Raw genomic sequence first — 12,300 nt, 5'->3', positions numbered from 1 at the left:
CTGTGGACACCTGCAGCGGGGTAGTTGCACGGAGCAAGGAGGATGAGTTATTTGAGGACAAAGAGGACAACAGTGCACAGGCGGCAAGTGGGGAATCCGTTTTCCCCCCAACCAGGAACTATTCTTAATGCTGGAGCCAATAGCCTCCCCCCACTCCCAAGGCAGGCTCTCAGACCATGACCCTGGAGAAGGCACTTCTGGTGAGTGAGAGCCTGATCGGAGCCATGCGGTGGGGGTGGGGGGGAAACCCAGCTGTGCTGGACTGGTCACGTTTAGTTTAAAGGGCTCATCCCTGTTCAGAGCCTCATCAGAGCCACATGGTGGGTGCGGGCGTTGTATGAAGCAATCATCCCAGAGAGCCCACAGGCCCTCTTCTTATATGGCAAGCCCACCAGGCATTGCTTGGTATGGGAAAGGGGGCGCGGCAGTTTGAAAGCATTGAAATGAATGCGGAAGCAGCAGAACCCCACATACCATCGTTGCCTGCAAGCTGAACTCCGTTGCCCAGCCACGCATGATGGCTTACTCACACCAAAGTGGCAGGCACTTCAGTATAAGAGGCAAAATGCGACCTTGTACAGAAAGTATGCAGCACATGTTCTACGAATTGCCTGTTTCACTGAGAAAGAGAGTGTCCCCTTTGTTCTCTAAAATGTATCTTTTAAAATACTACCCTCCCTTTTCCTCCTCTCACAGGTGCAAATGTTTCAATGCCCCTATCTACTCCGTCCCAGAGGCTGGTCCAGATTAGAAGGCAGAAAAAACGAACTCAGGACGAGATGTTCACTGAGCTCATGCAGTCTTCCAGCAATGATAGGGTCCAGCTGAATGTGTGGAGGCAAACAACTGCAGAGTCCCATAAAGCGTTCAATGAACACGAAGAGAGGAGGGACGCGCATGATGAGAGCGGGCAAGATGCTATGCTCAAGCTCATGGGGAAGCAAACTACATGCGCCGCTGTATGGTGGATCTAACGCAAGAAAGGCAGCAAGACCACAGACTGCCGCTGCAACCCCTGTATAACTGCCTTCCCTCCTCCCCAAATTCCATAGCGTCCTCACCCAGACGTTCAAGAACACGGGGGTGGGGAAGAAGGCTACGGGGACCCACACACTCAACCCCAGAGGATTGCACAAGCACCAGAAGGCTAGCATATTCTACATTTTGATTTGGTTTCTGGACTTGTCCTTCCCTCCCCCTCCACTCCCCTAAACGAATCTCCCCCTCGGTCTACCTTCTAATTTCTCTCAATGTGTTGTGCATCAAATAATAAAGAACAGTTTTTAAACCATTGTGACATACATAGAGAGAGAGCACGAGCGCGCAGATAATTTCAAGAGAAACAACTGTCACACCATACCCTGGCCAGTCATGAAACTGGCTTTCAAAGCTTTTCTGATGCGCTAATGGCTCTGTTGTCTGGCTGTGCGAAACTGGCCACCAGGCGAGTTGCCTCAACCTCCCACCCCACCATAAACATCTCCCCCTTACTCTCACAGATATTGTGGAGCATACAACAAGCAGCAATTACAATTGGAATAAGGGTTGTGCTGAGATCTAACCGAGTCAGTAAACTGCATCAGCGCACTTTCAAACGTCCAAACGCACATTCTATCACCATTCTGCACTTGCTCAACCTATAGTTGAACTGCTCCTTACTACTGTCCACGGTGCTTGTGTATGGCTTCATGAGCCATGGCATTAAGCGGTAGGCTGGGTCCCCGAGGATAACTATAGGCATTTCAACACCCCCAACAGTAATTTTATGGTCTGGGAAGTAAGTCCCTTCCTGCAGCTGTTCAAACACAACAGAGTTCCTGAAGATGCGTCATGCACCTTTCCCAGCCATCCCACGTTGATGTCAGTGAAACATCGCTTGTGATCCACCAGTTCTTGCAGCACCATGGAAGAGTACCCCTTGCAGTTTACGTGCTGGCTGCACCGGTGTGCCAGGGCCAAGATAGATGGAACGCATATCCCTATCACCCCGCCACAGTTAGGGAACCCCAGAGCATTAAAGCCATCCACAGTGGTCTGCACATTTCCCATAGTCACTACCCTTGATAGCAGCTGGTCAATGAACGCGTTGGCTACTTGCAACATAGCAGCCCCCAAAATAGATTTGCCCACTCCAAACTGATTTGTGACTGACCGGTAGCTGTTGGGCATTGCAAGCTTCCACAGGGCTATAGCCACTCGCTTCTCAACTGTGAGGGCTGCTCTCATTTTGATGTCTTTGCGCTGCAGGGAAGGGGACAGCAAGTCACAAAGTTCCATGAAAGTGGCCCTACGCATATGAAAGTTTTGCAGCCACTGGGAATCATCCCATACCTGCAACCCTATGCGGTCCCACCAGTCTGTGCTGGTTTCCCGGGCCCAGAATCAGCGTTCCATAGCATGAACCTGGCCCAACACCACCATGATCTCTCAATCGCCACATACCGTGCTTCTAGGAACGCCTGTGTCCTTGTCCTCATCAGTACTGTAATCGCGCTGTCGTCACTTCCTCACCCAGTTCTGCAGGTATTGCACATACTGCTGGTTAATGTGCAAGGTATTTACAATGGTGAAAACTGCAGTGGAGACCTGAATGGGCTCTATGCTTGCCGTGCTATGGCGCTTGCACGGGTAATCCTGGAAAAAGGGCACGAAACGTATGAGAGCAGAGTGGCAGCGGAAGAGGTGCTGTTCAGTTCACAATAGCCGAACAAAGGCGGGAAATGGTTGTCTTCTGTAGCTTTCAAGGAGGCAGGAGCCCAGGGCAGACAACATGGAGAGGCTCAGTAGCGCAGCAAGAGTGGGAGAGCAGAGTTGGCAGCAGAAGCTGTGCTGCTCGGTTCACGATGGCCGAGCAGAGTTGGCAGCAGAAGCAGTTGAAAAGGAAAAGAAAGTAGATATTATAGAGCTTTCATAGGAAGATGAGAGGAAATGCAAGGTGGATTCATAGTAGCAGGAGAGCAGCAGTGCACCGTACTGCACCGTCTGCTGAAAGCCAAAAAGGCACGAAATGATTGTCTGCCATAGCTTTCACAGAGGGAGGAGCGACTGACACACACCCAGAAACACCCACAACAATGTTTTTGTCCCATCATGCTATTAGGAGCTTATCCCAGAATTCCAAGGGGTGGCAGGGACTGCAGGATAGCTACCCACAGTGCACTGTTCTGACATTCAATGCTAGCCTCAGTACTGTGGATGCACTCTGCCAAATTCATGCGCTTAGTGGGGACACACAAGACCAAATGTATAAAAAAAATCGCTTCCGAAAATTCCAGTAGAATAATTTCAAAATAATTTCATAGCTGTACCCCAAGAAGAGAGGTTAACAGTAAATACAGTTCTTCTGCAAACCTTGGGTTGGCTTCCATGTAATTGCCAGGGTTAAAATAGTTATTATACAATATAGTTTTGGACAATCATATGTTATTCTAAACATAAAATCCATTATGCAAAACAGCTTTAATACACTATCTAATCAGAGTATGTGCCTATATTTGTCTAGTCTAAGTAGAGTCTCTCCCAAAATTTGATTATAACTAATAAATCCTAATCAAACATATTTTAAACAAAAAAACACCACACCTCACACCCTCAAAAGACTCTTCTTTAGTACTATGCTTTACAAGAAAGGTTATTGAATGAAACCAAATGTGTTTATGATTAGTCAAACAAACTAGGGTATTCTCAAGCATTTATGACTTGCATTTCTGTGGCCTTTGTATCACTGTCTTGGAATACGCTTTCTTACTGAACAGGACAGTATTGGTAATGCATTCAATAATGTGTTGAGAGCCATTTATGTACTGGATAAGTCTTACTAATCCAAAAATATGATGTACCACCTTCACAATCTGAACATACAAGAACTCCCATGCACAGTGAATTTAATCTTTGAATGACAGAACTAGATCTTGAACTAAAACTTTTCTATAAACGTTAATATTTTTCCAAATATTCTTACGATACAGTTTCGCAGACAAAGGTTTTATTTTTAAAAGGTAGGCATATAAAAAGATCCATCCCCCTGCAAATTGGTTTTGAAATTATGTAACCGAGGATTCTTTTTCTTTGTGTAAAATGATGTTTTTAAATTGTTCCAATTTATTTTTTTAATACTTAGTTTTTTTGTACTTTTATAGCAAATACATATCATACGGTATTTCTACAGATTATTCATTCTTCCCATCCTCCAACTGTATAGTGCACTTATTTTTCTAAGTTTTTCTTTAAAATTGTATACTTAAAGTAGGTTATAGTTCATTTTTAATTCCGTAATATTGAGAAACAACAGAAGACAAATGCACTGCTATACATGCTACATATCCTAGCAGATCTGTAACGCCTGATATATTTTAATAAAATTACCACGAGTAAATGTTTTAGCTCAAATAGCTATTTCTATAATTTTCTATGTATTCATACTATCTGCTTCTGAATTTTCCAAAGCCAGCTAATTAAAGCAGCAAATCTTACAAAGACTGGTCATGTACTCAGTTTGATTGTCTTCTGAGGGTTATATTACACACACACAGGCAGAGAAAACTTTTTGCTGGTCTGCATTCTTTCCCTGCTGCCCCCTTTTTGAAATACTGGACATTCCACTGAACGCAAGTTACTCTTTTACTGCTGAATTTTGCTCCCTAACTTATTAAAATAATCCAGGCATCCTAAACAACATCTTGTTTGGCAGCTTTGTTTAGCTAGAAAAAGAACAAAAACAATGAATGGGAGAGAAGTCGGAAAAAAGTTTAACTTTTTGAATCTCAGGGTCTATGGTCATTTATTATTGTCTGGCCCTTACCCGTTGTGTGATTCCCCCAACGCTTTTCCACAACAGTGAAAATGTAGTTTGATAAAAATGCTTAAAAATACACACTGATATTTGTCAAAAAATTATAAAAAATAGAAAGATTGAATTCCGCCAATCCTACTTATAAGTGGGAATATATATTACCCTCCCACAGAGGACTCAAATTAGCTGCTTTTTTAAAATCCCTATTTAAAAAAAAAAAATCTGCTCCACAGTAATGAGACATTTTAAACAAATATTCTGAAAATTGAAATTGACTTATAAAGAAAATTCTGACAAGCAGCTGTTTTCTTGCGTCCACTATTAATGAAAAGTTGTGCATGCATACTTACATCTCTAATCTCTATCTTGTCCCAACCCATATCCTCCCAAAAATATATTTGTGAAATCAGCTGTAAAAATAATTAGGGAGCATTTTATGAGAAGTGAATTATTTTACAGTAATATTTTTGTTGGACTTTGACCATTTGTATCTCTATCATGAACAGCAACCCAAACTGAAAATACAAATGATAACTGGAACACTGGGTGGCTTCCCATTAAAGTGCCAACATGAATATCGCTTTAACTTAGCATTTTTCTTTTTTCAGTGGGTTAAGAGGAGTGGAAAAGTATGCAAAAAATATACATTTTGAACCTGGCAACTGGCCTTTAATTTGTTGCTGTCTATACTTGGATAGATTACGTCCCTTTCATTAAAAAAATCCCTCCCACAGGCTTAGTTAGAGAGGCTGGTTCAGATCTCAGCTATGTAGTGTAATAATTAACTTTAAAATGTGTAGCGATGCATGCTGCATATCTGAGAGCCAAATTTAGTCCTTAGGGGTTTTGAAAACAGGATTTTAAAAAAAAAATCCCATTTTCCATTTAGGCTAAAGTTGAATTAAGTCATTTCTGATTTTAGTATAAACAGATCTTAAATATATAATTAATTTATGAGATGAGAGAAGTAAAAAGGACTACTGTAGATAGGTGTATGTCCAAATCAGAATGGAAATTACAGCACATTCTATTTATACAGAGGATTCATTAAATACAACAATGATTCCGCAAAATGCCTGCAAAAATTACAGTATTTGTTAAAAGAAAAGGAGGACTTGTGGCACCGTAGAGACTAACAAATTTATTTGACCATAAGCTTTCGTGAGCTACACAAAACACACAAAAAACCAGGTGCTCACCAACTCAGAGTCCTTAGCCTATCGTAGACATTTCCAACCAGGTCAAATATAGTTCAGAATTTAGAAAATATATGAATGAAACCACAAATATTGTTTCACAAACTGCATTTCCAGAAGTTAAGAAAAGTTTTCCACACTCTGAACTCGTGCACTACGAAGGAAAAAAAAAAAAAAAAAAAGGTGGAGATTCCTAAAACTAAGCTGTGTTCGCCAAAGGCCTGATACAAAGACATCTGAAATCAATTGAAAGATTGCCACAGATTTCAATGGGCTTTGGATCTGGTCCCAAATTTATATCCTACTTAATTTGATAGATATATATATAAAATAACCTGATTATACATAATTTTGAGTCTGATCTATCTGCATTTACACTAGGACACAAATATATTTTGTAATTACAAAGCCATTTTGTTACTATTCATAAATGATTGGAAAAGTTCCAGTTTGTTACATTGTGGATATCAAATAGTCTGCCTTTAGGAGAGAAAAGATAGTCCTTAGGATAAAACACTGAATTAGGAATCGGAGTGTGTTCAGTTTTTGTTTCTGCAAAAAGATTTCCTGGGTGCCCTTAAGCAAGTCATTTCACCTTTCTGTGCCACCGATCTATAAAACAGGATAATAATAAATTCCCTACTTCATAAACATATTTTAAGAATAACTTCATTAATGTCTGTGAAGCACTCACATACAACAGTGATAGGAACTACAAAAAGACCCCTAAGCAGAACATTTAAAAATAATTTTGAAAAGTACATTATCCAGAAACTCTTTCTTTGACACAAATGTTTTTGGTACAGGACATGCCTGTGGTACTAAAGTGAGACAACAGCAGCATATCAAAAAAGTATGTTCATTTTTACAGCGTACTATTAAACATACAAAGCACCTTACAGTGTTGCAACCTGTAATAGACATTTTCCACAGCTTGAAATAAACACAGAAGCAGCCGCCAAAACTTGGTTGCATAAGAGCACTTATTTAAACACATGCTTATATACAAAAGCAGAGGTAATTATAATGCAGGAGGTGGATCTTCAATAAAAACATTTGGTTACCAATGTAGAGATATCCAATTATTTTTATACATACAAACACACACATATTTCAGTTGTATCAATAAGCCCCAGTTAAAATCAGGGCCTCCGTGTGCTAGATATTACACAAACATACAGAAAGACAAAACAAAGTCACAAGAACTTAAGAACATAAGAATAGGCCCTACTGGGTCAGACCAAAGCTCCATCTAGCCCAGTATTCTGTCCTCTGACAGTGGCTAATGCCTGGTGCCCCAAAGGGAATGAACAGAACAGGTAATCACCGAGTGATCCATCCCCCGTGGCCAATTCCCAGCTTCTGGCAAACGGAGACTAGGAACTTGTCAATTAAACCCAGTTTGTCTAACATTATGTGGTGATTTTCATAATCAATGGTCTATAAAGAAACAAACAAATACAACTTTGTTTTTCTGCAGCCTACCAGATCTGGACTTAATGATATCACTGAATTCATTGTGTCCTCCACTAGGTCCTTCCTCTTGATCTGAAACCTTGGACATCCTTGAAATTCTTCTCTGGTATAATCTAAACCCTTCGAAAAACAGTTTCTATGGACAGGACTGGTTTACAATCAATACCTAAAATATAGAAGGAAAAAGTAGTTAAAAATTGATCAATGATTATTAAAATCTATACATGTAAACAATGGTATATGCTTGACATTCATACATGTTTTAAGTGAGTTTTCAAGAGTTATAAATATCACTGTCATTAAAAAGTTCTGTTCCTCTTCCAATTAAAGGAGCATTTTAATATAACTAACAAACACAGATTCAAAATTTGTTTTCTACTCCGAGTACAAGTCAGAAAGAAAAAACACAGCCCAGGAAACTGCTTAATGTTAGTATACCGGGGAAGTGAAAAACATACAAGTGAAATGAAAGTGAAGTCATTACACTTTAAATTTACTTGGGACATCAAAGACAGATTTTGGGGCAAAGATCAAGAATTATGAAGCTTGGTCATAATTGGACTATCAACACTGTATACCTAACTTTTAAATCTTAGGTATTTGGAAATCAGTTCCACATTTCTTCCAATGCAACACTAATCAAACCACTATTAAGAACATTATCCTCACCACTTGCTAGTCACTCTCCACAGACCAGAAACAAACTCAGATGGGCTGGATTAACCCTTACTGGTGCGCAAATTATAAAGGAAGCAGTTTGCCCTCTACCCCGGAGCCTGGATAGGTTCCCAAACTTTATATAAATATTCCTCACCAAGTTATATAGGGGGTTGAGTTACTTGTCTCCTACGGAGTTTAGTCACATAACATGAAAGAAGAACGTGATTTTTTTCTTCTTAAATCACATCTCTTTCCCCACCCCCGACACACACACGCGCCTGTTTTCATCTAAATGACACCTGCAGAAAGGGAGAGCGGGGGGAGGGGAGAGGAGAGAAAGTAGCCGCCTCAAGATGCTACGTGCTGAGAAACAATTGTAACACATGGGGTGGGAGGAGAGGAAAGTGGCCCAACAAGAGGTCGGATCGCTGGAGCAGTAACAGTGCGGGCTGCAAGTGGGACTCGGCTGGCACACGACCACCTGCCCCCGAGCGACCCAGAGCAACCTTTACACCTATGGTCTCGATCTGCGTCTTCCCCACGGGCGGCGCTAGAGCGGCCACAGCCCGCAAGGCCCCTGAGCCGCGAGGGGGCCAAACCCCCCTGGGTCCAGGCGTCGCCCTGGCCCTCCCTCGGGACCGGCTGCCAACCCCAAAGGCCGTTACCATGTTACGGGCGCTGCTCTTCCCACGCGCGCCCCAGCCCCGCTGCCAGGGGTGGGAAAGGCACCTGCAGCCCCGAGCGAGCCGCCCGCGGCCCCACACGCAGGGGGTGAGCCCGGGCTCCCCTCGGAAGGGTCTGGCTGTTGTTAACCCCCCCGCCCGCATTCGCGCCGGGGGCTCTGTCCACCCGCGCACCCGCGGTGGGGCGGCTGTCGGCTCCCCACGCGGGGAGAGAGGACTCCAGTCCCGCAGGGGGAGCGCTCGGCCAGGACCCCTCCGGAGCTGGGCACAACACCCCCGTCCCCGTCCCCGCGGGAGGCGCCGGCGTCCCGCCCCGGTTACTCACTCGCTCACTCACCTCCCGCACGGCGTGCCCAGCCCCCCGCTGCACCCCACGCCCGGGGCCAGAGAGCGCGAGCTCAGCGTGCGGCGCCCCGGGCTGCAGCTCCTCTCCCCTTCGCCCGGCCGGGCTTCCCACCGCCGGGACCGGGACGGGACAAGCGGCAGCGGGCGCAAAACAAACCAACGAAAAAATAACCAAAAGCGGGTCCGGCTGAAGAATTCCTGCTTAATCTCCCCCCCTTCCCTTCCCTTCCTCCGCCCTCTCGCCGCCTCCCTCGGCAGTAGGAAGCGGCTGCAGCTTCCCCCCTTTGCAGACGGGCTCTCAGCAACTTTTTGTACAAGCGGCTGCTGCTTTGGCCCCCGGGATTTCCCCTTTGTTTGTAGGTGAGACAGGACGCGGCGGAGGCTCCGGGCAGGGCTGGCGCTCGCCGCTCGCCGCGCGCCTGCTTCCCTCCGACCAAGCGAGCGAGAGGCGGCGGGACAGGCGGCGCCCGGGCCGCGAGCGCTCCCGCGGCCGCGGCGCCTGGAACTTTGTTTGTTCCCCTCTCCCCGCCCTCCGGCTACAGCCGTGGCGGCCGCTACACGCTGGCGATGGGAAAGTGGCGTGGCGGCGTCATGTGACCGCCCGCCCTGTCAATCAGCCCTCGGAGGTCCTCGGCGCGGGGCGCCAGCCCGGCCTCAGGTTGCCCTTCTTTTTGGGGCGGTCGCTCTCCCCCTGCAGAGTGGGTGACGGTTAGAGGCGGGGTTTGCTAGCCGGGAAGGCTGTGCTTCTGGGGGTGGTTCAGGGAGACCTTTCCAATCTCAAAAAGAACAGGAGGACTTGTGGCACCTTAGAGACTAACAAATTTATTAGAGCATAAGCTTTCGTGAGCTACAGCTCACTTCATCGGATGCATTTTTATGCTCTAATAAATTTGTTAGTCTCTAAGGTGCCACAAGTCCTCCTTTTCTTTTTGCGAATACAGACTAACACGGCTGCCACTCTGAAACCTGACATTTATGTGAGCAGAAGCTTTCCTGAGCTACAGCTCACTTCATGGGCTGCATTCCAGTCTCCACATTGTCCCAGCCCGGCTCCAAGTTGTTCCCTAGCAGGCTGGGACTGAGTTACTTGAAGGAAGAGGAAGGCAGGGAAAGGACCCTGCACTCAAGGAATGAGCTCGAGCAACCTGCAGCCGATGAAGTGAGCTGTAGCTCACAGAAAGCTTACGCTCAAATAAATTGATTAGTCGCTAAGGTGCCACAAGTCCTCCTTTTCTCTTTGCGGATACAGACTAACGCGGTTGCTACTCTGAAATCTGCATATTCAGAGTCGCCCATCCAAACCACACATTTGCATGTACAAATGAGCTAATGGTGCACACAATTTTGCCAGTTTGTACATGCAACTGGCAGGTAGTGTAGAAATGCAAGACTTTGTGGACACACCAGATGTGTCTAGCTTTAAAAAGGTGGCTCTATCTGTAGTCTACCTATTCAACAATTTTCCAGCCTAGGGGTTTTCTCCTCCTCTATATTTTTTCTGACACTTTTCATTATCCTTTGCTAAATATATATCAATTCTCTATTTACCTCATTCTTCCACCTCAAGATCTTCCTGTGGATTCCTTTTCTCTTGAAATTTAACAAATAACTCTCTGCCAGGAATAGCAGGAGAGGAGACTGGAGGAATTTGCACTGGACATTTGTTTTGTGGAATAACACTATGGAGGGGCAAAATAAAATGCAAGGGAGATGCTATAAATATATAATTTACTGCATCCAAGCTTCAAGTGGAATGAGTTTGTAAATAATGTGAAGGGATGTTAACTGCAACAAAAACAATGCCCTGAGTTCACTTTAATATGATTTGCTATTGTGAGCACAATCACATTTACAGTTAATTTTAAAGTTGTATGTTGAGGGATTTTAAAAAATGACAGAACAATTAAACTCATGCAGATTTGTGTATCAAGAGCAGGAGCTTGCTGTCCTGAAAATTTCCAGACGGGGCTAATTCTCCTGGGCACGTCTCATACATTTGCAGAACAGTTAAAGTCTCAGATTGTTTTGTGTCTCACACCATTATAACATTACTTCCATATACAATGACATTACACCATAAATAGAGAACCTCAGCTCATGGGGTATTGACAGAACATGAAGGCACAGAGGTTGTGACATTATTAATCAAAGTATTTATATAGCATCTCCCTTCACTATCTTGCCTGTTTAAAATGTATAGGATAAGGACTGTCTCTTACTATGTTTGTTGAGCATCTAGTACAAGGGAGTCCTGATTTGGGGGCCTTTAGATACTAGTGTAATAAAAATAATTAAAAAATTATTATGATATAAATGCCAGTTGACACTGAGAAGCAGGATAAATTCATGCTTACCCTGGTAGAGACTTGGTATTCATTGCCAACAGCAAAAACACTAAATAACAGTGGTAGATTTCAGGCCAGAAGGACAAGTTAGGTACTTTGCCACCACAGTGAATATGTCTATTGGCCCCAATGTAGCAAAGTCTCTTTGACCCTTAATCCCTAGACAATTAAGTGAGACACAACGTTTTCTTGCATGTGAAACATTTGTTAGGCAGATCAAACAACAAGAGACACGCATGGACGCACACGCATACACACATACCCCTAGAATTATTAAAACCTGTCTGTCCACAATACTGGAAGATCACTGGACACAGCAGGGAACAGTGCAGAAATTGAGAGCACTGATTCTATCATCTTTATCAGTGATGTTAATAAAATCTCAGACAGTGAAGGCTCAGAACTTGCATGTCAAAGAAATACTGTACTAGTCTTATATTTAACGCACAAGACTCAGAGGCAGAAGGTAATTTAAGAAAAATAATCTCTCAGAACAGGGAGTCAGTCTTTTTGTTCTGAGTTTGTACAGTACAGAGTTTTGTTAATAGTGTAAGGCCTAGCACCCTGATCTATGATTAGGCCCCTACACATTACTGGAATATAAATAATAACAATCATAACAGAAGAACTGACTTTTATTCCTGAGTCTACCATAGATTTCTTATGTGACCTTGGGCAAGTTACTTAATCTCTCTGTGTCTCAGTATCCCTACCTCTAAAACATAGATAATAATACTAAACTACATCCCTACAGTTTTATGATTATTCATATTTTGAAGCACTTTGATATCCTCAGATCTCAA

At 43.8% G+C, this 12,300-nt stretch overlaps 1 protein-coding gene across 3 annotated transcripts in view; it reads right to left on the bottom strand.

The window, feature by feature from the left end:
• The window catches only part of UTRN (utrophin), a 607,443-nt gene extending 597,711 nt beyond the window's left edge, over positions 1 to 9,732 (bottom strand). For 2 of the 3 annotated variants that reach the window (XM_038397679.2, XM_043511144.1), the window contains exons 1-2: positions 9,145 to 9,732; positions 7,474 to 7,630 (exon numbers count right to left, since the gene is read on the bottom strand). In XM_038397679.2, coding sequence (XP_038253607.1) covers positions 7,474 to 7,552 — 79 coding nt within the window. In that variant the 5' untranslated portion in view covers positions 7,553 to 7,630; positions 9,145 to 9,732. Of the gene's footprint in view, positions 1 to 7,473; positions 7,631 to 8,278; positions 8,388 to 9,144 lie in introns of those variants that run through there. The other variant, XM_043511142.1, reaches the window with a different exon arrangement.
• Between the last annotated feature and the right edge of the window lie 2,568 nt (positions 9,733 to 12,300).

The sequence above is a fragment of the Dermochelys coriacea genome, chromosome 3 (assembly GCF_009764565.3).
Source record: "Dermochelys coriacea isolate rDerCor1 chromosome 3, rDerCor1.pri.v4, whole genome shotgun sequence".
In the NCBI taxonomy this organism is placed as follows: Eukaryota; Metazoa; Chordata; order Testudines; family Dermochelyidae; genus Dermochelys; species Dermochelys coriacea.
This window is presented reverse-complemented; position numbering and strand designations above follow the sequence as displayed.